Source organism: Oncorhynchus mykiss, chromosome 25, assembly GCF_013265735.2.
Source record: "Oncorhynchus mykiss isolate Arlee chromosome 25, USDA_OmykA_1.1, whole genome shotgun sequence".
NCBI lineage: Eukaryota > Metazoa > Chordata > Actinopteri > Salmoniformes > Salmonidae > Oncorhynchus > Oncorhynchus mykiss.
Window position 1 is genome coordinate 26,435,904 of NC_048589.1, and position 26,973 is coordinate 26,462,876.

A 26,973-nucleotide genomic window follows, 5' to 3' on the forward strand; every position below is an offset into this window, starting at 1 on the left:
TGGCATATGACATCTCACAGGAGTGAATAAGATTAATGCATATCATATGAATTTTGGGTTAAATTGTCAATTGGTATTGGTTTTGTTTTCTGGCTGTCTTTATGTCACAAAATAAAAATGTCCAATGGTTGTTTGCAGAATGCCAATGTAATAGCACGATATACTACATTCACTATCTTTTGGAGAAACATGTAGTTAGAAAAATACAATAATCATAATAAAGTTAAAGATCTGTGAACATGAGTGGGTTGTGTTTTTCAAAGGTTTACTTACACTTTCTGGTTAATGTAATATTTAAAATAAAATAATATATTATTTAATAATTCTATGGCTGTGAAAGGCAAAACATAATTGGCTAACTTTATTCCCTGTCTTCAAATGTAATTTCGATCTGAATAATGTTTATATTGTTGTCTATTAGTATCGCCTTTTGCATCCAAGAACACGGTCAAAACGGATATTCTGGCCCGAAGCAAATATATTGAAGATTACTCATTTACCTGGCCGGATCAAAAAGTCACTGCAGATACAATATAATTTTCTGGATTATTTTTAACACTTTCCATCATGGTGATGTCAACATGAAACAATCATTTTCTGGAATTCAAACAAATTACATTCATCATCATTCACATATCTGGCCTCAGACCTACTCTTGAGATCAAGCCTACAGCCAATGAATGAGAAAACGATTGAAGAATACAGCTGTAGCCTTCGTTCTCTGTTATTTGAAATCATGAAGTGGAATCTGATGTAATTCCACGTGCTGCCCCATGTATTCGGCTCATTTGTCTATACAATCTCCTCCATTTTATAGCGCTAGTCTTCCAGTATGAAAGCAGTTGTTTTCTGTGACGCCAAAGGCGCGAAATGCAACCAACACCACCATAAATCTACACATGATAGTTTATTGATGGTGGTATCACACACACAATCCTTCTCGCAGATTATTTTTTATTTTTCGTGCTATCACACAGACGCTTCCTTTTTTCTGTATCACTGCGTGATTGAAGGGAAACTTCTGTTGGGAAGTGCAGGGACTACTTTAGGTCAATTTTGGATATAAATAATCCGAATATATGCCTAATGACACAGGCATATTTTATCAAATGTTTCTCACATATGGTTAGAATTGATGTAAGCAATAGAATTTATAGTTGAGAATCCTTTGACATATCATATGTATTTTTTTGCAGCCATGCGGAAGGATTTCATTGTAGAACTGGTGGTCGACGCTTCCGCCCAGTTTTCCGATGTTCATTGCTCGAGTTGAAAATGGAGTTCGATTAAAGCAGATGTCCAACAACTTCTTCGGGAAAATGTAACTCACTGTATTTGCCTTTTGTATGTAAATTTCTTAATATAAATTATGTTGTACATTTTTCTAGCTGTGGAGGCTATAATTCAACGTACACCGACACATTGACGGACCAACCAGCGCTTTTTAAGTGTTGTCCTGGACCTGAAGTTGGAGAGGGGAATGCTCGATAACTAGCCACTAATAACGTGCCAAATGTCGGTTTTATTTTGTACACTTTTTAGCATCTGAACGCATTGGATTTCGTTTTACCGAAGAGGATGACGAAGATGTGCATTTTGTTGAGGTTGGATTTTACTTCCAGGGAAAATAAAATTAATGATCGGTTGTCACTCCTCGCAATTGAGTTACACAATTAGCTAGGCTACTTGGTTTTCCTAAAAGAGCTCAGTTATGCATGCACCATTGTAAGACAATTAACTTTTATACAATATCTAGTGATTTTATGCGAAAGAAAATGGTGATATTTGCGGTTTATTCCACCGCCGTCACTGCGTCCTCGATGCTATTGCCAGGATTTGGATCCCCGTGAGAAAAAATGAGCGAAGATTCAACAAATCCAAACGAGTGAGTACATTTTTATCCCACATTCTAGAACGCGATGATAATTCTGCCTTCATGTATCGAATCGTCACTGCAACGATTTGCACGATTCTAAATGACTCTGTTCCAGATGATCCTTGGTTCTACAAATACCATTTTGAGAACTCATATTTTAATGAGGTTACTATTGAAGTTATACATATACATCCATTTATTTTGTTTGGTTTGTTTTCCATGATCACAACAACGTGTTTTGGGACTTGATGCAATAGAAATAAAACCGTCTTATTATATTATGGCAACGGCAGATGCTAAATGTACTTTTGACCACTGTATAGAAAATGGATGCAATATATATGATAGTAGTTTCATCAAGAATGTCTTTGAAAAATACCTGATGATTGGACTGCAATTGAATAATATCTATTGATATTTCAGATTGTATGTGTGACTAAATCGTAATTTATTACAATCACTGTGGCTAGATTTTGTGTTTAAGCGTATGATTTAAGAATATTTATATGCTTACTGTACCTACTCTAAAATTATATTGTCATTAGAATCAATATTATACAATAGTGTTTTCTTGACATTTGATAGCAGGTTACTCTGTTAGTTAATTTAGAGGTTTTAAAAATGTATATTCTCTCGAATATTATTATTTTTTTCAATGGAAATGTGGCTGTAAACTGGTTGCTGCAAAAGTAGAAGACGCCATATTTTTTTTCTCAATAGCACTCATTTGCATATCACAATCTCCATTCATATATATTTTTTTTAAATGGACGTATTACGTTCCAAATGTGACTGGGCTACGCCCGGAAAGCAACATTTATGTGAATTGACATATGGTCCTTTGTGTCGCTGTAAATCCGTATTGTTTTAATGGGCTGATCTCTTGCGTGGCTTGTTGACAGTCAGTGAGAAATATCTGCTCGGGAGGTGCTGCGATCACGTGACCCCTTCCATTCATAAAGAGTACCTGGGTGCCCATTCACAGTACGCTGTACAGTACAGTGTCTCGCAACTCACTGGCGATCACACAAAGATTTGGGATGAGCTTAATCTGGATGTAGACATGACAGACATCCATTCATTTTAAAACAAATAAATCATGCAAGGATGATTTGTTCTTATTGCATTCTTCTGATGCTCTCAACTGGCATCCATATATATATTTTTTATTCTAGATGGTTGAAATCTGTTCCTATGCTGACATTTCCATCGTTTGTGTCTGAAAGACGCCCATGCTCGCACACATGTTGATTGATTGATTTAAAGTGGGGGGAAAATAACTCTGTCCTTGAACTAGGCAATGTAGGCATATTGTTTCATATTCAATATATTACATAAGCAAGGGCCATGATGTATGGTGCTTTGCGTTTGTTCTTCCTAGTGACTGCAGCAGCACAACACATAAGATGGCCAACATATGATGCAATTGAAGATCAAGGAAGATGGTGGGAAAAGAACAGTAAGCCCCACCTGATCCATTTTTATATTTATGCTGGCTGGAATTTACGTTCAGTCTAGCAGCTGTTGTACATAATGTACGCATCTAATGACAAAGAAGCAATATGTTTTTAATGTCACTGGATGCCATTTTGACACATTTGAGCTATACTATTGTATCAAATATTAAGGTCTATCAGGTTTTGTACTTGTAAAGCATATGACAGAGCCATTGTAATGTGTATCTTTCAGTTTCTCCTCACAACAGCATTAACGTTAACCATGTCAATGAGTAGCCAAGGACAATCATTAAACCACACACTTATTGTTGTGAGTCGTTTGTGTGAATACAATGGGATGCTCAGTAGGTTACATTGTCGTCTTGTTGGGAGTTTCTGGACACTTCTCTGTTAGCATCACGGGCATAGTAATATATCATTCATTACAGCTTGTTGCTTCATCAAATGATCACAAAGCTGTGTGATGAATACAATGTGGTTGAATGTGTGTGCTACTCACTCACACGCGACGATGCACTCGTACAGGTTATTAAAACATTTTTTGCTGTGAACGTGAAATGCATACCACCATGTTAAATATCCAGTCTGCATGATACACTGAAAAGAGGAAGGGCTAGGCCTAACATGGCCTACTGTGTGTGTGGTCAAAGAAGGTAGCGTAGTCCTCTAAAAATAATCACACAGAGAAAGTAGAAGAACCAAGGTGTGTCTGTCTGGGACTATAGGAGACATATCCTTACGAGGGAGCTTAGAAGTAGTCTTTAATAAGGTTCTTCTGCCATCCAGGGATTTAAGCTATGACATGCATAGTAAACAAGGGTGGGCTAATAAAGCCCAAAATTATAACGAAATAGCAAAATCAGACATGCTGTTAGCTAAATGCAAATACAAACTAATTGCAAAGAATGGCAAATTCAGCTGATAAAGTTATACAAGCATAGGTAGTAGCTACCGAATGTCATTTTCAGTGAGTGTGGACATTTTACAAGTGAAAGTGAGTGAGAGAAACTGCAAATGAATGAATAAAGTTGATGCATGCTTTCCTGAAGGAAGAGCAGCAAGTGTACGGAGCAGAGGGGAGGGGAAAAAAATGCTAGTAAGAAGCACAGGGAAATAATTACATATTTTACGTCTGGCATTGGTAAGGTCATTAATAAGTAAGTAGGGTTAGCCTAATGGTTTTGGATTGATGTTCTGTTTTCTGTTTAGCCTAGTTTGCCAGTCAGGTGATTCCTCTTGGACTCCTCTTCTTCCTATCTGTGTGATTGATTTGACAGCTCAGCATTTCTGTCAATGTGGGCTGTCACGATCTTATCACCTGGGGGCCTGTTCTGCCCCTCGCTCCATTCCTCTGACAGGCTTCTCCCAAAAATAATTCCCTCAAACAATAACTGATTGAATGTGAGTATTGTGCCTTTCCGACAGAGCATAGCTTCTTCAGCTGTTCGGCTAGTCGTTTATGGTGGTGGTAATTGCTCAAGTTATGTGCTGTGGAACTCTGTGAAATAATGTTTAGTAGGCTACGTTTTGTTAATCTCTTTAGGCTAGTGTTTCGGGTGATTCAGTCTAATGGGGGGAAATGAATAGCCTACATAACACAACTGGTGCTTTTCCATCAAGACTTACCCCCACATCAGTGGGCAGCCAGTGTTTTAGGGCGGCGGGTAGCCTAGCGGTTAGTGTTGGGCCTGTAACCAAAAGGTTGCTGGTTCTGGAAAATAGTCTGAGCCTTCTGTAAAACACTAGGGTAAATCCTCCTGGAAATGCACCACGCCTGTAGTTTTGAAGCCTGAATGTAGCCTTGGCTTACACACTCCTAGGCCTGAGTTTCAAATACCAATTGGTGTGAAGTAGGCTTGGGCGGTATCCAGATTTTCACACCATCCTGGGATTTACGGTATTACTGGAATAGCACACAAGGGGGTGCTAAAAGTGCCCATTGAGCCTCTACAAAAAAGTCGCTCCAGATAAGAGCGTCTGTTACATTGCTAAAATGCCTTTAGCTAAATGCTAACGAGCGAAAACTAACAAACTAATTGAAAAGATGAGCAAATCCAGCTCATAAAGTTATACAAGCATAGCTAGTAGCTACTGAATGTCATTTACAGTGAGTGTGGACATTTACAAGTGAATGTTCATTCGCACAATTTCTCTCAAAGTTTTGATGCATGCTTTTCTGAAGGAAGAGCACTGAGCAGAAGACAGAATAACGTAGGAAGGGGGGGAAGCACAGGCAGCTGTACAGAACTTTGACTTCTCGAACACGGCAGAAAGACGTTATAGGATATCTGATGGCAAACATTTAGTAGTGAATTGCGTACAAGTGTAACTTACTTCATTGCCTCGTGCGCCGCACAACAGACATTCCGATATACAGTACCAGTCAAACGTTTGGACACACCTACTCATTCAAGGGTTTTTCTTTATTTTTTTCTATTTTCTACATTGTAGAATAATAGTGAAGACATTGACTGTAACACTGTTGCTTTTATTTAGAATTCAATGCCTGGCTACCACAGCGTTCAGTGGCGATACTCCATCCCATCTGGTTGGCACTTAGTGAGATTATCATTTGTTTTTCATCAGGACAATGACCCAACACATCTCCAGGCTGTGTAAGGGCTATTTGACCAAGGAGAGTGATGGAGAGCTGCATCAGATGACCTGGCATGCACAATGACCCAACCTCAACCCAATTGAAATGGTTTGGGATGAGTTGGACCCCAGAGTGATTGAAAAGTAGCCAACAACTGCTCAGCATATGTGGGAACTCCTTCAAGATTGTTGGAAAAGCATTCCTCATGAAACTGGTTGAGAGAATGACAAGCATGTGCAAAGCTGTCATCAAGGCAAAGGGTGGCTACTTTTGAAGAATATAAAATATATTTTGGTTTGTAACACTTTTTTGGTTCTACATGATTCCATATTTGTTATTTCGTTGTTTTGATGTCTTTTATTCTACAATGTAGAAAATAGTCAAAATAAAGAACCTTGAATGAGTAGGTGTCCAAACTTCTGACTTGTACTCTATATACAACTTTTGTATTGAATGTACATAGAATGCTTTCTCCCGTTGTGCTCTTTACAACGAACACGTGTCTGGCTCAACTGTTTTGGGGAACTAGGGTAAGCTTCATAAAGTGACTGAAGGGAAGAAAGCAATATGCTTAATCTCTCAATGTATTGCACAAGTTGACTGCAGGTATTAACTTCCAAAGTAGCAACACATTTTCCAATTTATGGAAACTACAAATAGTTTTGATGTTATTGGAAAACCATCTCGTGGCATTTTCTAAATACCCCGGTATACGGCATATACGGTATTCCGCCCAATCCTAGTGTGAAGTGGGTAGTCAAAGGCTTTAGAGGTCCTCAGAGTTGTCTGTAGTTTTGCTTCTGTATTATTTTTGGGAATTAGCCTTTCGATAGTTTCTGGCCACTGCTCTGTATTGATTGAATTGGAACTTGTCATCTGTGCAAATAAAATGTACGAAGGAAGTTTTGGTCTTACATAGGCTAGCATCCTGACTTTGGATTGGGTCAGAGCGCGTTGTTCTTTTCTAACTATATCAGCAGGCTGGCCTAGTAGGTTGTCAAATTATCACTGATTCTTGCTCCCATTTATCTCAAGATATTTATTTTGCCAAATGTCAGAAAATGTATTTTTCCTGCCGCAACGTCATCATTTCTCCTTTTGTTCTTGACCTATTCTGAACATATGATAATTAGCTATGGGGGGATAGGCTTGGGCAGTATACCATATATACCGGGGTATTTGAAAATGGCCACGGGATAGTTTCTCAATATCGTTAACTATTTCTTTTGAAGTTGTTTAAATACATTTTAATATTTGTATCTACTTTTTAAGTAAATACCTGCAGTCAACCGGTGCAATATTTTAAGAGATAAAGACAAACGCATTTTTCATTTCACCTGTCACAAAATGTTTCATTACAAAGTTTACCAGTAGTCCCCAGTCATGTAGTGTTTGTTTACAAGCACACAAATACAAGAGACCGTAGCCTTGTGAGTCACTCACTGTTGTGCAGCACGAGGCAGGTGATCTAGTTACCGTATGGAATTCACAACTAAGTGTTTGCCAGCTAGATAACTTAACTATTATAGGGACACTTTGGGATTTTGGCTATGATGCCCTTTATCTACTTCCCCAGAGTAAGATGAACTTGTGGATACCATTTTTTTATGTTTCTGTGTCCAGTATGAAGGGAGTTTCATGAGCCAATGCCTACTAGCGTTGCCCATAGGCTTCCAGTACTAGCATGCTAAGGATGTCTAAAATGTTCTAAATGCTGTGCAGTTGTGGATTTGGTTTGCTAATTTAGTAGCTAGTTAGCTAAGTGGTTAGCTTCTTCCAAAATAAATCATTGTTTGGTAACAGCAGAGAATCCCCTCTTGGATCTGTCTAATATTTGTCTTGTTCTTGCAGCAAACTGAGTAGCTTTTTTGAGCTACTAGTATAACTTTATGAGCTGGGATGTCTGTCCTGCAAATAGTTTAGGTCAGACTGTATAAAATGTTTAATGCACACATCAGCATTTTGTTATTCTCTATGGGATTTTACATGTACCAAGCCTAATGGAGGATGAGCAGTTGTTTAATCTGTGAAATTACCCTGTGTACAGGGTATTTATAGTCTGCTTTTCTGTTACATGGTGTTGTATTGTTTGCATGACAATACTTCTCTATAAACCTGTCTGGATGAATGGGATGATTTGTTACTGACAGTGTGTTACTGTGTAACTGAGCAGGCCCTGTACAGTATGAATGTAGTCTGTTCTGGCTCTTCTCTTCCCATGGCCAGAGTTACGATTCGGTGTATTTTAAACCTGAGCAACTTCCCTATTTTAATTCTCATTTCCTCTTAAGTATTTTAGGAGCGGACCTGAACTAGTAAATATCATCAGTGTATTTGTATAGTAAAATTTCATTCTTTAAAACAGGACTGTACCCATTTTTGTTGACTGTCTCAACAATCAAGACAAAATGATAATGTGTATGCAATGCCCATTTACCTTTGAAAATGCTAGGCTATGCTGTGTCGTATTAGACCAGGCTAAAAAATCCTCCCTGTTTCTTTTTGTCACCAGATATATATAGCAATGTCTTTTTTTCAAGAAGCTCTCTGGTGTGCCTTGGCCATATCGCAATGCTTCTACGAAATTCTTTGAGCAGTAAAACGTCTGCATTTTAGGTATTGTTTTCAGTTGTGCTGCTGCTGCTTGCTGAAGGCTTTGCTGGGAGCTGCTGCAGCTGAGGTAAGATGGTTCTTTCCTGCAAGACCACTGACATAAAAGGGCACAGATGTAAATCCAAAACCTTGTCTTTTGATTGAGTTTCCAAACTCTTTGAAAACAGGAAGGAGTTGGGGCCTGTGAGTGTATTCACATGTGTACATGCTTGTCTAGTTTGTGTCTATAAAATACAAGTAGCTATAGGCTAGATGAGGGGATTGAAGCAAACAACTTAATTTTATAGAAGTAATCTTTTATGAACCAAACGTTTGACCGGGTATGTAGCCTATTATAGGGAAATTGATGCTCATCTGCTGAGTCATCTTATTAGCCATTTTTAGAAATTGAACCTGACTTTCTATGAGAAGCCACTTCTCCAATGTGTAGCCTACACGTGTGAAGTGTTTCTCACAAGGTCTTCTAGCTAGAACATTTTTCAACGCAGTTGTTCTTTACAGCGTGCTAGATTGTAAAGGGCAGTACAGTAGTCTAGTTTTATGGTTTCTTTACAACTCGCCACAATGTGAATATTTTTTAATATTATGCTGTGGTTGTGATGCTTTAACAACAGTGTGGATTACAGGGATAGTTTACATCATACTAATGTGCCATTTCTGTGATTGTTAACAACCATGGTGGATGGATGATGGCTTCTTTACAGCATGGTGCATTCCTTGTAATGAGGTCTTGCTTCTTCTCAGCCTTGTCCTAGTACCCGTTCCTAGCACTCCCCAGTCTTAAATCTGAGATTCTGCAGTAACTATTGCAATTAGAAGCAGGGTCTCCAAAGACTACTTCCACATCAAAGCCGCCCGTAGACGTCGTAGCAGTCCAAATTTGCCATTCCTCTTTTTCTGTAATGGTGAGTGCAAGGTTTTAATTTGCCAAATGCTTGCTGTTTTAATTATGATAATCTCAATATGTTGTGCTTTGATGTTTTGAGAATAGTTTTGGGGCTTTTGATACACATATGGGATTCTTTTGATTTATTTCAGTACACTGGTGCTGGGGTACCCAGAACATTGTCGTTGGTGTTACAGGCCCAAACGTGTAATGAGGTTGGTTAGCATTGGTGTGAGGCATAAAATCATTGTTGCAGAAACATTGCTGGAGTAGCTTGACATGGTGCTTTAGTGCCCGTTCAGATTTACTAGACTTGTTACCAGCACCGGTGTTCACATTAGCTACACTTGCCGTGGCTTCAGCGACAATATGTTCTCTCTGCCCTACCTCTAGTATTGTAAATCTCACAGAATGCTATGCGAGCATCTTCTCATCTTAACCATTAGACCTACAGTACTTCAATAATACAACATGATACACCAATTCACACGTATGTGCAGACCATTTTAAGAGGGTTTATTTTCCCATTTGCAAACTCAAATTACAGGAGTCCGACAATAACACAGAAGTCTGTTACGACGCCGAACTGCAGTCAGGTTAAGACCCTGGTGAGGACGAGAAGCACGCAGATGCGCTTCCCTGAGACTGTTTCTGACAAATTATTTTGTGGTGCAAACCTACAGCTTCATCAGCTGTCAGGTGGCTGGTCTCAGACGATCCCGCAGGTGAAGAAGCCGAATGTGGAGAGCCTGGGCTGACGTGGTTAAACGTGGTGTGCGGTTGTGAGGCCAATTTGGACATATTGCCAAATTCTCCAAAACAGCGTTGGAAGCATCTTTTATAGTAGAGAAATTAACATTCTATTCTCTGGCAACCGCTCTGGTGGACATTCAAGCAGTCAGCATGCCAATTGCATGCTCCCTCATCTTGAGACATCTGTGGCATTGTGTTGTGTGACAAAATTGCACATTTTAGAGTGGCCTTTTATTGTCCCCAGCACAAGGTGAACCTGTGTAATGATCATGCTGTTTAATCACCTTGATATGCCACACCTGTCAGGTGGATGGATTATTTTGGCAAAGGTGAAATGCTCACTAAAAGGGATGAGGAAATTTGTGCACAAAATTTGAGGCATTTTGTGTGTATGGGATCTTTTATTTCAGCTCATGAAACATGGGACCAACACTTAACATGTTGCATTTATATTTTTGTTCAGTTAGATTATATTACAATTTAAGATAACTACCTCAACTAACCAGGCTTTGTTTTATCCTGTAATGCAAGTAATTACATGGGATACAGTGCATTCGGAAAGTATTGAGACCCCTTGACATTTTCCACATTTTGTTAAGTTACAGCTTTTTCTAAAATTTCCTCATCAATCTACACACAATACCCCATGCCTTTTGGCAAACTCCAAGTGGGATGTCATGTGCCTTTTTACTGAGGAGTGGCTTCCGTCTGGCCACTCTACCATAAAAATACCTGATTGGTAGAGTGCTGCAGAGATGGTTGTCCTTCTGTAAGGTTCTCCCATTTTCACAGAGGAACTCTAGAGCTCTGTCAGAGTGACCATTGGGTTCTTGATCACCTCCCTGACTAAGGCCCTTCTCCCCCGTTTGCCCAGTTTGGTCGGGCGTTCAGCTCTAGGAAGAGTCTTGGTGCTTCCAAACTTCTTCAATTTAAGAATGATGGAGGCCACTGTGTTCTTGGGGACCTTCAATGCTGCAGACATTTTTTTGGTAACCTTCCCAAGATTTGTGACTTTGTTTTTTGCTCTGACATGCACTGTCAACTGTGGGACCTTTATATAGACCTGTGTGTGCCTCAATTGAATTTACCACAGGTGCACTCCAAGTTGTGGAAACATCTCAAGGATGATCAATGGAAACCGGATGCACTGGAGTTCAATTTTGAGTCTCATAGCAAAGGGTCTGAATACTTGTATAAATAAAGTATATATATTTTTTTCTTAAATAAATGTCCAAACATTTTGAAAAACCTGTTTATGGGGTATTGTGTAGATTGATTAGGGATTTTTTTTCTTTTAATCCATTTTCTAATAAGGCTGTAATGTAACAATGTGAAAAAAGTTGAGGGGTCTGAGTATTTTCCAAATACAATGTATACAGTGCCTTCAGAAAGTATTCTTAGCCCTAGACTTTTTCCATTTTGTTTCAGCCTGAATTCAAAATGGATTAAATCGTTATTTACTCACCCATCTACACACACGACCCCATAATGATGAAGTGAAAACATGTTTATTTTTATTAAATTATGCAAGTGTATTGAAAATTATAAGTATTCACACCCCTAAGTCACATGTTAGAATCACATTTACAGCGGTGAGTCTTTCTGGGTAAGTCTCTAAACTTTGCACACCTGGATTGTACAATATTTACACATTTTTACAATTCAAGCTCTGTCAAGTTCAAATTTTATTTTTCACATGCGCCGAATACAACAGGTGTAGACCTTAACGTGAAATGCTTACTTACAAGCGTATGTTCATATTTGTATGAACATAAGATTCAACAAATGAGACAGAAACTGAACAAGTTCCACAGACATGTGACTAACAGAAATGGCCCTGAACAAAAGGGGGATCAAAATCAAAAGTGACAGTCAGTATCTGGTGTGGCCACCAGCTGCATTAAGTACTGCAGTGCATCTCCTCCTCATAGACTGCACCAGATTTGCCAGTTCTTGCTGTGATATGTTACCCCACTCCTCCACCAAGGCACCTGCAAGTTCCCAGATATTTCTGGGGGGAATGGCCCTGGCCCTCACCATCCGATCCAACAGGTCCCAGACGGGCTCAATGGGATTGAGATCCGGGCTCTTCACTGGCCATGGCAGAACACTGACATTCCTGTCTTGCAGGAAATCACGCACAGAATGAGCAGTATGGCTGGTGGCATTGTCATGCTGGTGGGTCATGTTAGGATGAGAATGCAGGAAGGGTACCACATGAGGGAGGAGGTTGTCTTCCCGGTAACGCACAGCGTTGAGATTGCCTGCAATGACAACAACTCAGTCCGATGATGCTGTGACTAGAGGTCGACCGATTATGATTTTTCAACGCCGGTACCAATTATTGGAGGACCATTAAAGCCGATACCGATTAATCGGCCTATTTATTTATTTATTTATTTGTAATAATGACAATTACAACAATACTGAATTAACACTTATTTTAACTTAATATAAAACATCAATAAAATCAATTAAGCCTCAAATAAAAATGAAACCTGTTCAATTTGGTTTAAATAATGCAAAAACAAAGTGTTGGAGAAGAAAGTAAAAATGCAATATGTGCCATGTAAGAAAGCTAACGTTTAAGTTCCTTGCTCAGAACATGAGAACATATGAAAGTTGGGGGTTCCTTTTAACATGAGACTTCAATATTCCAAGGTAAGAGGTTTTAGGTTGTAGTTAATATAGTATTTATAGGACTATTTATCTCTATACCATTTTTATTTCATGTACCTTTGACTATTGGATGTTCTTATAGGCACTTTAGTATTGCCAGTGTAACAGTATAGCTTCCATCCCTCTCCTCGCTCCTACCTGGGCTCGAACCAGGAACACATTGACAACAGCCACCATCGAAGCAGCGTTACCCATCGCTCCACAAAAGCCGCGGCCCTTGCAGAGCAAGGGGAATAACTACGCAAGAAAGTGCTGTTTGAATGAATGCTTACGAGCCTGCTGCTACCTACCATCGCTCAGTCAGACTGCTCTATCAAATCATAGACTTAGTTATAACATAATAACACACAGAAATATGAGCCTTAGGTCATTAATATGGTCGAATCCGGAAACTACCATCTCGAAAACAAGACGTTTATTCTTTCAGTGAAATACGGAACCGTTCCGTATTTTATCTAACGGGTGGCATCCATAAGTCTAAATATTGCTGTTACATTGCACAACCACCAATGTTATGTCATAATTACGTAAAATTCTGGCAAATTAGACAACAGCCACACTCGAAGCATCGTTACCCATCGCTCCACAAAAGCCGCGGCCCTTGCAGCGCAAGGGGAATAACTACTCCAAATCTAATAGCGAGTGACGTTTGAAACAGTATTAGAGCACACCAAGCTAACTAGCTAGCCATTACACATTGGTTACACCAGCCATTAGGCTGATAGGCTTGAAGTCATAAACAGTGCTGTGCTTGCGAAGAGTGGCTGGCAAAACGCATGAAAGTGCTGTTTGAATTAATGATTACGGGCCTGCTGCTGCTCAGTCAGACTGCTCTATCAAATCAGACTTAATTATAACATAACACACAGAAATACGAGCCTTTGGTCATTAATACGATCGAATCCGGAAACTTTCATTTAGAAAACAAAACGTTTATTCTTTCAGTGAAATACGGAACGGTATTTTATCTAACGGTTGGCATCCCTAAGTCTAAATATTCTTGTTACATTGCACAACCTTCAATGTATGTCATAATTACGTAAAATTCTGGCAAATTACTTCACAATGAGCCAGGCAGCCCAAACTGTTGCATATACCCTGACTCTGCATGCAATGAACGCAAGAGAAATGACAATTGCACCTGGTTGTTAATGCCTGCTAAACTGGATTAGTAGTTATAACTAGTGATTATGATTGATTGTTTTTTATAAGATGAGTTTAATGCTAGCTAGCAATTTACCTTGGCTTCTACTGCATTCGCGTAACAGGCAGGCTACTCGTGGAGTGCAATGGTTAGAGCGTTGGACAAGTTAACTGTGCGGTTGCAAGATTGGAACCCCTGGGCTGACATGGTGAAAATCTGTCGTTCTGCCCCTGAACAAGGCAGTTAACCCACAGTTCCTAGGCCGTCATTGAAAATAAGAATGTGTTCTTAACTGACTTGCCTAGTTAAATATAGGTATAATAATAAAAATAAATAAATAATAATCGGAAATCGGCGCCCCAAAATACAGATTTCCGATTTGTTATGAAAACTTGAAATCGGCCCTAATTAATCGGCCATTCCGATTAATCGGTCGACCTCTAGCAGTGACACACTGCCCCAGACCATGATGGACCCTCCCGCACCAGAGTACAAGCCTCGGTGTAACGCTCATTCCTCCGCCGATAAACGTGAATCCGACCATCACCCCTGGTGAGACAAAACTGTGACTCGTCAGTGAAGAGCACTTTTTGCCAGTCCTGTTTGGTCCAGCGACGGTGGGTTTCTTATCACCGGCAACAACGTTGCCTATGGGGTCTGGTTGAGGACCTGCCTTACAACAGGCTTACAAGCCCTCAGTCCAGCCTCACTCAGCCTATTGCGGACAGTCGGAGCACTGATGGAGTAATTGTGCGTTCCTGATGCAACTCGGGCAGTTGTCGCCATCCTGTACCTGTCCCGCAGGTGTGATGTTCGGATGTACCGATCCTGTGCAAGTGTTGTTGCACGTGACCTGCCACTGCAAGGATGATCAGCTGTCCGTCCTTTCTCCCTGTAGCGCTGTCTTAGGCGTCTCACAGTACGGACATTGCAATGTATTGCCCTGGCCGCATCTGCAGTTATCATGCCTCTTTGCAGCATGCTTAAACCCTTTACAATGAAGATCTGTGAAGTTATTTCGATTTTTACCAATTGCCTTTGAAAGAAAGGGTCCTAAAAAAGGGACATTTTCTTTTTATGCTGAGTATACATCTGTAAAATGATAACCAAAGCTTTAGATTCTGGACTGTCTTTCTCTCAGGCTTCCATGTCTTCTCCCTGGACTTCCTCAATGTCCACATCTTGAACATCAGACTGAGGCCTCATCTTCACTGTCTCTGTACTACCTTGTTGAGGATGGCATGTTGTCAGGCTAAAAAATCCTGATATTTCCCAGATGGCCACCAATTTTTCAACCCTTGTATTGCTCAGCCTGTTTAGTGTGAGTTCCCAAATAAGGACCAGTTGCACTCGGAGGCAGCTGATGTTGGTGGGATATGGAGGACGATGGAGGACACAGGCGAAAGAGCCTCAGATCCACAAAGTCCCTTCCACTGCCATATAGCATCTCCATCCCAAAGCCCTTGTTTGGAAGTGTACTTTTCCAGACTGCCAAGAACCTTTCCCTCATCCAGGCCAAGGTGGCAAGACACAGTAGTGATGACACCATAGGCCTTGTTGATCTCTGCACTGGACAGGATGCTCTTGCCAGCATACTTGAAGTCCAAAATGCACGCTGCGGCGTGTATGGGCTTCAGGCAGAAGTCTTAACACTTTTTGATGTATTTCAGAACTGCAGTTTCCTCTGCTCGGAGCAACAGTGAAGTGGGCAGGGCAGTACAGATTTCTTCTCTTACATCTGCAAGCAGTCTGAACATCAAACAATATGGGATTGTCTCCCTCAATCAGTGCAAAGGCTACTGCTATAGGTTTCAGGCTGCTTACCACTCTCTCCCAAAATACATCATGCAGGAGGGTCCTCTTGATGGGGTTGTCCATATCGGCAGACTGTGATATGGCCTTATCTTGGATGGACTTCTTCCCCTCCAGGAGACTGTCAACCAAGATGACAACACCACCCCAACAGGTGTTGCTGAGCAGCTTTAATGTGGTGCTCTTATTCTTCTCACTTTGCTTGGTGAGGTAGATTGCTGCTATAACTTGATGACCCTTCATATACCTAACCATTTCCTTGGCTCTCTTGTAGTGTTGTTTTCAGTGCCATCATGTCCTTGAGGAGCAGATTCAATGCATGAGCAGCACATCCAATGGGTGTGATGTGAGGGTAGGACTCCTCCACTTTAGACCAAGCAGCCTTCATGTTCGCAGCATTGTCTGTCACCAGTGCAAATACTTTGTGGTCCAAGGTTATTGATGACTGGCTTCAGCTCATTTGCAATGTAGAGACCTGTGTGTCTGTCCCTTTTGTCTGTGCTCTTGTAGAATTCTGGTTGAGGGGTGGCGATTATGTAGTTTTAATTATTCCTTGGCCACCCATCAGAGATGATTGCAATAGTCTGCTTTCTCAATTATTTTCTTGACCTTCACTTGAACTCTGTTGAACTCTGCATCCAGAAAATGGGTAGATAAAGCATGTCTGTTTGGGGGGGGGGGGGGTGTACGCTGGGCAAAGAACATTCAAAAATCTCTTCCAATACACATTGCCTGTGAGTATCAGAGGTGAACCAGTTGCATACTCAGCTCGAGCAAGACATTCATCAGCATTTCTCTGACTACGTTCCTCCATTGAGTCCATAAAACTTCTAATTCCAGGAGGACCATGAGCTGTTGCTATCGTCAGATTCATAATTTTCACCTTGATTAGAAGTATAGGAACTTTTGTCAGAGGTTGCTTGTTGTGAGCGCTCAAGGAACTTTATGCAATTGCCCAGATGATTCTGCCAATCAAAATCAAAATTATGCTGCATTCTTCACACATGATTTTGGCACAGTATTTGCAAATGTACACAGCTTTTCCTTCTACATTAGGTGCAGTAAAATGCCTCCACACATCAGATAGTGCCTGTGGCATTTTTCTGTAAAGACTTTTAAAAAAGGAGTAAAAAAACATAAAATACAATTCCATGTATAGATAAATAGTTAGGCAGTTAGATTAAACAACTCCTTTGTATGATAAATGTTTTAAAATGAAACATGTATGGAAACAGGTGAATTAACACTCCTAAGTTAGCTGGCTCAAGCAGCTAAAACACACATGGTAGCAAAAACTAACTAGCAGAAATGATTAACAAGGTAGAAATGATTTAAACACACTTTCCTGTACGCTACTATTTACTAGTTAACAAGAAATCATGTATGTCATATAAAATATATTGACCCCACCCAGTATTGTAATCAAAACTTACCAGAAAGCATGTAGTACTTGGCTCAGACAGTATAGTAGTGTGGGCTCAGTAGCATCTCATTAGTGTGCAATATCTTGAGAATCTGCTGTACATGTGATGGAAGAGTGCACTGTGCATGTGGAGGGTTGCAATTCCATTGAATTGGGGATAGTTTAACCAAAATATGCCTCAAGACCTAGAATTGCCTTGTATCCCACAGAAACTGGGATATACTTCACATGGAACATTTTGGGAATTTTACCGGACATTTTCTGACCCTTTGCAACCCCAGTTTTAGGCCTACATTACAGTAATACAGTCTATTCTGTATTTTTTTAAAAACTAATTGAGAATGTACTTTAACTTTAGTCAAAGTAAATTAGTTCTTAGTTTCTTTTTACATTTTCTACCTGTTTTCTGTGATTAGAGCTTAACAAAGGTTGTTCTTCAACCAGTCTCTCATTCTTTGTTACAGTTCTATATAGGCTAGGATATGTAGCCTATTTATAGCCATCTTGTTGGGTAGATTTGCTCTTGTACGGAAGGCATGTTGAATTTCAGGATAGCTAGGTTCATCGTTAACTACCCTAATACTTGCTGTACATAGAACCCTTTAGAGCATGGCACTTGCAACGCCAGGGTTGTGGGTTCGATTCCCACGGGGGACCAGAATGAAACTATGGACTTAAGTCGCTCTCGATAAGGGCGTCTGCTAAATGACTAAAATTGTTCAATTCCATGGTTGGGTTCTGTCATTTTGTCCAGCATCGAAAGGGTTGTGTTGGTGTTTTGTTTTGGGTCTACATGCCTGTTGTGTATTTATAGAACATTTAAACAGTAGCAACAGTAAAGATATGTGTGTGTTTAGAGTATGTTCATCCTTGATGCAGTTGCTCAGTTTGCATGGAAGAAGGTATCCAGATGATTCAGACATAATAAAAAAAAAGAGTCCATGCTAGTGAAAAAAATAAGTTCTGCTTACGGTTCCTTTCCCACTTTGCGGAAGGATAATCTAAAGAATCAGATTGGGATAAGTAGCTTGTGTTTATTTTCCGAGTGACTTTTTTTATTCTAAATCTTAATCCCAAAGTGGGCTGCTGGGGCTTGACGGCCTGCCTCCCCTTTAGGTACAAGGGGGAGTGGTGGTGATGTCTCTCCACTTTTCTAATGCTAATGAAAAGAGGAATGGTTTTCCAGCCTTTAGCTTGCAGAGTGTGTCTCTCCTGCAGCATGCTCCATTGCCTGGACATTGTGAGAGCACAAAACTCCAGGCCTGGGATCCAATAACGTGAAATATCAGCAGAGAAGCAGCCATTGTGTAGAGAGGCAGCCATGGAGGGTGATGGGTGGGAGGGGAGGGAGGGCGGATGGGAAGGAGGCGAGGGTGACTTGGCGATCACCCAGGGCTCAGGCCACATCGTCCCACTCCTGTCTTACTTTCAGGCCTCCTCCTCCTCCTGTCCCCCCAGGGTCTGGGAAGCCCAGGGGCTGAGGCAGAAGCAGAGCATGATGGCATGCTGGAGCTCTGTGAGCCACGGTCCAGGGCCACAGACAAACGGCCACTTTGTTAGGTCAGGAAATGGTTGTCCCAGGATCCCCCTTCGCCACCACACACTGAAGCAGCCAGGCCCTCTGGGCGCAGGCCTGGCCAGCACGTGCTCTCAAGTACAGTCATAGCCTACAGCCCTTTATGTTGCTGTTCCTGCTGTGTGTTTGGGTGGCTTGTACTGTGGTGGTGTGTGTACTGTGGTGGTGTGTGTAATGTATAGCCTAGTTTGTGGAAGTTGAGCTGGTTTAGCAGTGTTTTCCGCAAGTACATGGAGTTGCCAGCCAAATAGAAAAAGTAGCCAGTCAGGTAGTTCTGGGCGGTGGGGGTCTGGGAGACATGCCCCCTGAGGTAAAAACAATTCCAGAATGAGCTCTTTTGGTGACCTCTGGTACAGTCTAACGCCCATAATTCCATCTGAAATACACAGCTAAGTTATGGACTACTTTAATGACTTTACCTCCCATATCTCCAGTTTTACTGCAAGGTATGAATTACCACAATTATGTTTGGTCTTCAAATTATGTATTTTTTGGGGCTCTGCTGCTGTGTACACTGGTAAGGAAACCAGTATGTTATTTTGGTCAACTATCCCTTTAACAGTTTGGCCTGTCAATCAAGGATGTCTGTGAGTCACATGGTAGGGTTTCAGACCTGTCAATCAATCAATCACTGTGGGTGGGACTTTGAGGGAAGGCGGTAGATTATTATTCTAGTCTACCCTTTTCAATCTAACATATCGTGACAAACTAAAACTAGTCGACTCTTTCAGTTTGGTTTATTTTCTTAACCTAATGAAAAATGCTTTGTAAAGTAAACATGGATTCCCTGTTGAGAAACAATATAGTAATCAAGGAAAATGGTTAAAACAAAACATTTATGGGGAGTACCCCCAACCCCCCCGCCAAATTGTATAAAAGTGGGGGTGCACAAGTCAGGCACCCGTGAATAGACCTACGAGAATGTTTTGAAGAATGAAGCAGGTGTTTAACATGGGCTTTGCTACACAGAAAGCAGCAGTTGACTACTCCATTGTTGACACTAATCAAGTCAGTAGGCCTATCTCAATATCTTTAACAATGACATAAGTACACTATATATACAAAAGTATGTGGACACCCCTCCAAAGTAGAGGATTTGGCTATTTCAGACACACCCATTGCTTACAGGTGTATAAAATCGAGCACACAGCCATGCAATTTACATAGACAAACATTGGCATTAGAATGGCCTTACTGAAGAGCTCAGTGACTTTCAATGTGGCACCGTCCTAGGATACCATCTTTCCAACAAGTCAATTTGTCAAATTCGGCAGATACCAGGAGAACAGTACCTGCCCCAATGCATAGTGCCAAATGTAAAATTTGGTCCGGGCTAAGCCAAAAAGCGAGGTCCATACAGAAATGGTTTGTCAAGATACTGTTGATCATGTAGTGGATCGTGACATTAGCTTTTATAACCTTCATATAACCCTCTTTTATCATATTATGTACCAGAATGAGGCTCTCTCTCCACTACCTATGGTTCCTGCAGTGGAGATTCAACATCTTCAATGAGTGTTTTCATAATTGATCTGCAGATAATCGCCAAAAGCCGTAGTAGCCTACCAGTATGCAAATTAGGGAACCAAATTAACAGCTAGCTCTCTCACTCGATTCAGGGAACCTGGGACCTAACAGATAAGTTAAAAAAATTGTTTGAACAACCCAACCCACCACTAGGCTACACTGTCATGTCACTTTAGCAGTCAAGGGCTTCAAATTATTGGAAAATATAAACCAGATCTTTTGGTTTACTTGTCCCGATGCGATACCATGGACATGACTATGTTGTATGATTTATGAATAGCAAAGAAATATTGTAGATATTTACTTTATTTAGTCAATTCAACACCTTTTTATATGCTAGTCGACACAAGCTGTTCTGTCATCAATCGAAGTGCAGTAAATAGCCCATGTTCTCCAAATACATGGCTGGCTGTATAGGTGCCACAAAACAATAATTATAAGCTCAGCAAAAAAAGAAAAGTCCTCTCACTGTCAACTGCATTGATTTTCAGCAAACTTAGCATGTGTAAATATTTGTATGAACATAACAAGATTCAACAACTGAGACACAAACTGAACAAGTTCCACAGATGTGACTAACAGAAATTAAATGTGTCCCTGAACAAAGGAGGGGGTTAATCAAAGTCAGTATCTGGTGTGACCACCAGCTGCATTAAGTACTGCAGTGCATCTCCTCATGGACTGTCCTTGCTGTGAGAAGCACCTGCAAGTTCCCGAACATTTCTGGGGGGGGAATGTCCCTAGCCGTCACCCTCCGATCCAACAGGTCCCAGACGTGCTCAATGGGATTGAGATCCGGGTTTTTCTCTGGCCATGGCAGAACACTGACATTCCTGTCTTGCAGGAAATCACGCATAGAACGAGCAGTATGACTGGTGGCATTGTCATGCTGGAGGGTCATGTCAAGATGAGCCTGCAGGTAGGGTACCACATGAGGGAGGAGGATGTCTTCCCTGTATGACAACAAGCTCAGTCCGATGATGCTATGACACACCGCCCCAGACCATCCCGCTCCAGAGTTCAGGCCTCGATGTAACGCTCATTCCTTCGACGATAAACGCGAATCCGACCACCACCCCAGGTGAGACAAAACCGCGACTCGTCAGTAAAGAGCACTTTTTGCCAGTCCTGTCTGGTCCAGTGACGGTGGGTTTGTTCCCATAGGTGACGCTGTTCCTTCCTTTCAATAACCCAAAATATTGTATTTTCAGCTGTTTGAAGCTAGTGTACAAAACCGAAAGCAAAAAATAAATTTAAGACTGGGAAGCATAGAAATAGTGCACATAGAACAGATCTACCACTTCTTAGATTTGCTTTCAATGAGTGACTTTTTCAATGTGATTTTAGTCGGGTCAACCCAGAAAGTTTATATTGAGCTTTTAAATAGGTTTCAACTCATCCTTACCACTACATGGGAAGTGAAAATTCACTCGCAGGAGACTCATCATGCTCTCGCTCCTCCGTGAAATGAAATTTGACTGCAACCAACCACAGCATACACAAGTAACACAGATTGCTGAGAGGCTGGACAGACTGTAGACTGACAAACCAGAAGTGTTTTCCTCGCTTTGTGACTGACAGGTGCCTGTCCAATCAATAGATAACTAGAAGATGCATATCGTTATTCTGTAGTTGGAGAAGGCTATACAGACTTTTCTGACTAGTGAATTTAAACTTTTAAATGAAAAGAAGCCTGGTTAATGAAGTGCCGTTTATGGACGGCGTTTCAAACACTGGTTTAGGTATGAAATTATAGGCAAGCAGTTGTGGTATAAGAAAAACTGCAAGTGATTGAAAGTGTCTTTCTGTTTATTTCACCAAAGCTTATTAGGTTATTTAGACCATTCTATAATTTTAGGTATTTAGAGGTATTTTGCTGTTGCTTCTCCAGTAGTATGTTGTCTACTTGCTCAGTTAGACAGTCCTTAATTCATTTTTTAGCTAAAGGGTACTATAAAGCTAGAGGGACACTGATATTTTTGTTGACAAATACAATGGAGTAAAACAACCTTATGTTGAGTTTGATATCTCTGTCGTCATACATCCTACTAGATTGTATTGAGAAGGGTGAGCGAACTTTCTCAATGACCTTTCTCAACAAACCTGTTTGTCTAGCCTATATTGAGGAAGATGATATAATCCTGAATTGCGCATATAGGCTACGCTCTTATAAGAGAAGAGGAGAATTATGCCATAGTTTGTTGATGGACTTGAGGGGTTTAAATCCGTATGAGAGCTGTCGACTCCCTCCCTCCCCCTACCATGCCCCCGTTCTTCCCCTCACTCACTCATTCCCTCTGTTTTCTTCTACTTTTTTGTTGGAAATGAAGTCGGTCATCCAGCAGAATAACTTGGAATAATTTGGAATTGGGGGGGGGGGGACTGAGGCAGGGCTACTCTCTCTTTTTCTCTCTTTCCCTCTCTGCTTGCGGGCCCAAGCCAGCTGATCCGCTTCCGCTCTCATTGTGTGTCCAATGGACTGTGCACCCAGCGAGGGGCACGGAGCCCAGCCTGTCTCCATGGACCGCCCCACTCTGTACAGGACAGGGGGTTGTGTGTGCGCATGTTAGGGCCCTATAAAATACACAATGTGGAAAACACAGACGGAATCTAGACATTTAAAACTGTATTCAACAATATAAAAAATATTTTTTTTAATTAGTAGGGAATAAACTAAATGTATTAAATGTCTGAAGAAGCAATGAGAATTCCCCCTGTCTATTGGTGCGGTGCACTATTAGCAATGATTAGCAAATCTTCTGGTCATTGGAAAGGCTTTCCCAATAACCTTTAAAAACAATCACCCCTTTTTACATCAGCAGTTGTCATAAAGTTCTTATTCATGAACTGAACATAAAACACCGGAGAGCAAGCAATGCAGATGTAGAAGCATGGTGGCTAAAAGCTCCCTAGAAAGGCTGGAATCTTGGAAGAAATCTAGAGGGGAACCAGGCTCTTCGGGGTGGCCAGTCCTCTTGGCTGTGCCAGGTGGAGATCATAGGACTACATGGCCATTAACGCCAGATGGTTCTTCAAAATGTTAAAACGTTCATAGATGACCAGCAGGGTCAAATAATAATCAGTGGTTATAGAGAGTGCAACAGGTCAGCACAAGAGGACGACCGATTCTGATTTTTCAACGCCAATACAGATTATTGGCGGACCAAAAAAATCAATTTAGCCTCAAATAAGTAAAGAAACATGTTCAATTTGGTTTAAATAATGCAAAAACGAAGTGTTGGAGAAGAAAGTAATAGTGCAATATATGCTATGTAAGAAAGCTAACGTTTCTTGCTCAGAACATGAGAACATATGAAAGCTGGTGGTTCCTTTTAACATGAGTCTTCAATATTCCCTGGTAAGAAGTTTTAGGTAGTTATTATAGGAATTATAGGACTATTTCTGTCTATACCATTTGTATTTCATATACCTTTGACTATTGGATGTTCTTATAGGCACTTTAGTATTTCCAGTGTAACAGTATAGCTTCCGTACCTCTCCTCGCTCCTACCTGGGCTCGAACCAGGAACACAACGTCAACAGCCACACTTGCTCTTTATGGGTAACGCTGCTTCAAGGGGAACAACTACTCCAAGTCTCAGAGCGAGTGACGTTTGAAACGCTATTAGCGCACACCCTGCTAACTAGCTAGCCATTTCACATCACATCGTTACACCAGCCTAATCACAGGAGTTGATAGGCTTGAAGTCATAAACATCAGAGCTGCTACCAAAACGCACGAAAGTGCTGTTTGAATGAATGCTTATGAGCCTGCTGGTGCCTACCATTGCTCGGTCAGACTGCTCTATCAAATCATAGACTTAATTATAACATAATAACACACAGAAATGCGAGCCTTAGGTCATTAATATGGTCGAATCCGGAAACTATCATCTCGAAAACAAGACGTTTATTCTTTCAGTGAAATACGGAACCGTTCTGTACTTCATCTAACGGGTGGCATCCATCAGTCTAAATATTCCTGTTACATTGCACAACCTTCAATGTTATGTCATAATTACGTAAAATTCTGGCAAATTAGTTTGAGCCAGGCGGCCCAAACTGTTGCATATACCCTGGCTCTGCGTGCAATTTTACCTGGTTAATATTGCCTGCTAACCTGGATTTCTTTTAGATAAATATGCAGGTTTAAAAATATATACTTCTGTGTATTGATTAGGATTAAGTTTAATGCTAGCTAGCAACTTACCTTGGCTTATTACTGCATTCGCGTAACAGGCGGGCTCCTCGTGAGGCAGGTGGTTAGAGCGTTGGACTAGTTAACCGTAAGGTTGGAAGATTGAATCCCTGAGCTGACAAGGTAAAAATCTGTCGTTCCAACCCTGAACAAGGCAGTTAACCCACCGTTCCTAGGCCGTCATTGAAAATAAGAATGTGTTCTTAACCTGTAGTGACACCCCATCCCGTGAACGGGACCGTTGTCATCATCTGACACTAATTAGCATAACGCAACGGACATAGATCTTCCTAGAAAATCTTCCTATTCATGAAAATCACAAGTTAAATATATTGGAACACAGCTTAGCCTTTTGTTAATCACCCTGTCATCTCAGATTTTCTAAATATGCTTTACAGCCAAAGCTAGACAAGCATTTGTGTGAGTTTATCGATAGCCTAGCATAGCATTATGCCTTGCTAGCAGCAGGCAACCTTGTCACAAAAATCAGAAAAGCAATCAAATTAAATTGGTTACCTTTGATGAACTTCGTATGTTTTCACTCACGAAACTCCCAGGTAGATAGCCAAAGTTCATTTTTTCCCAAAATACTATTTTTATAGGCGAAATAGCTCCGTTTGTTCTTCACGTTTGGCTGAGAAATCGACCAGAAATTGCGGTCACGACAACGCCGAAAAATATTTCAAATTAGCTCCATAATATCGACAGAAACATGGCAAATGCTGTGTAGAATGAATCCTCAAGGTGTTTTTCAAATATCTATTCGATAATATATCCACCGGGACAATTGGTTTCTCAGAAGCGATTGGAATAATGGCTACCTCTGTACTTTACGTGAGATTTTCTCCGGGAGCATCATGTGACCACTTGCGCAATGTGGCCCCCTACGTGTATTATTCAACATAAATGCGTAAAACTACGTCACAATGCTGTAGACACCTTGGGGAATACGTAGAAAGCGTAAGCTGGTTCATAGCACATTCACAGCTCAATGGGGACTCATTGGCATGCAGGGCTTTCAAAAAATGGGGCACTTCCTGGTTGGATTTTTATCTGAGTTTCGCCTGTAACATCAGTTCTGTGTCACTCACAGACAATATCTTTGCAGTTTTGGAAACGTCAGTGTTTTCTTTCCAAAGTTGTCAATTATATGCATAGTCGAGCATCTTTTCGTGACAAAATATCTTGTTTAAAACGGGAACGTTTTTCATCCAAAAATTAAAAGCGCGCCCCCTATATCGAAGAAGTTAACCAACCACAGTGTCATATTTATAAAATACTTTTCGGCGAAAGCATACCTAGCCCAGAACATACCTAGCCCAGAACATAGCCCAGTTGACATAGCCTCTCCTCTCTTGCGTTACAAAACTCAGAAATAGAGAGAAAATAAATACCTTACCTTTGATATTCATATGGTGTTAATCAGAAGACATTAATTTACTCAATAAATGTTCCTTTTGTTCGATGAAGTCTCTTTATATCCAAAAACCTCAGTTTTGTTAGCGTGTTTTCCTCAGTAATCCACAGGCTCAAACTCAGTCAAAACAATCAGACAAAAAATCCTAATTGTATCTGTAAAGTTCATAGAAACATGTAAAACAATGTTTATATTCAAACTTCAGGTTGTTTTGTAGCCTAAATGATCTATAATATTTCAACCGGACAATAACATCGTCAATATAAAAGGTAAACAAGAAATGCACATGCGCCTGAAAAAACTCTGCGTCACGTTTGGGTCCACTCGTTCAGACTTGTCTTACTCCCCCATTTATAAGAATACTAGCCTGAATCAATTTCTAAAGACTGTTGACATCTAGCGTAAGGCATAGGAACTGCAAATGGAGTCCTATGTCAATGGATACTGTAATGGCATTGAATAGAAAACGACAAAACCAACAACCAAAAAACTACTTTCTGAATGGATTTTTCTCGGGTTTTCGACTGCTGAATCAGTTCTGTTATACTCACAGACACTATTTTAACAGTTTTGGAAACTTTAGAGTGTTTTCTATCCAAATCTACCAGTTATATGCACATCATATCTGGGCCCAAGTAGCAGGCCGTTAAATTTGGATATGCTTTTCATCCAAAATTCCAAATGCTGCCCCCTACCCTAGAGAGGTTAAGCATTGTTGTGGACTTAGAACATCCAATTTAGTTGTTTTTCTGTTAAAGTGTGATTCTGAGAAAGAAAACCTGAAATGTTTTGTTTTAGGTATCAAGTATTGTTTTGACTAATTATGCCTTCTAGAGGATTTCTCATAACACATAGCACTGAAATCTGCAATAAATGCTTAAAATAAAGTGCAACATTTATATTTTCTTTTCTGTTACAGTAAATCTACCAATCAGTGTAAGAACATAAGGGCATGCCAATTTAAAAGATGGCTAGTCATTATTACCCTGGTTCTATATGGAATGCATGCGTATTAT

The 26,973-nt window shown here is 40.6% G+C and overlaps 1 protein-coding gene across 2 annotated transcripts in view; it reads left to right on the forward strand.

The window, feature by feature from the left end:
• The first annotated feature begins 1,211 nt into the window (after window positions 1-1,211).
• The window catches only part of LOC110505710 (sprouty-related, EVH1 domain-containing protein 1), an 83,269-nt gene continuing 57,507 nt past the window's right edge, over window positions 1,212-26,973 (forward strand). Inside the window, exons 1-2 of one of the 2 annotated variants that reach the window (XM_021585101.2) lie at window positions 1,212-1,885; window positions 3,258-3,335. In XM_021585101.2, the coding sequence (XP_021440776.1) occupies window positions 3,319-3,335 (17 nt within the window). In that variant the 5' untranslated portion in view covers window positions 1,212-1,885; window positions 3,258-3,318. The remainder of the gene's footprint in view (window positions 1,886-3,257; window positions 3,336-26,973) is intronic. The other variant, XM_021585100.2, reaches the window with a different exon arrangement.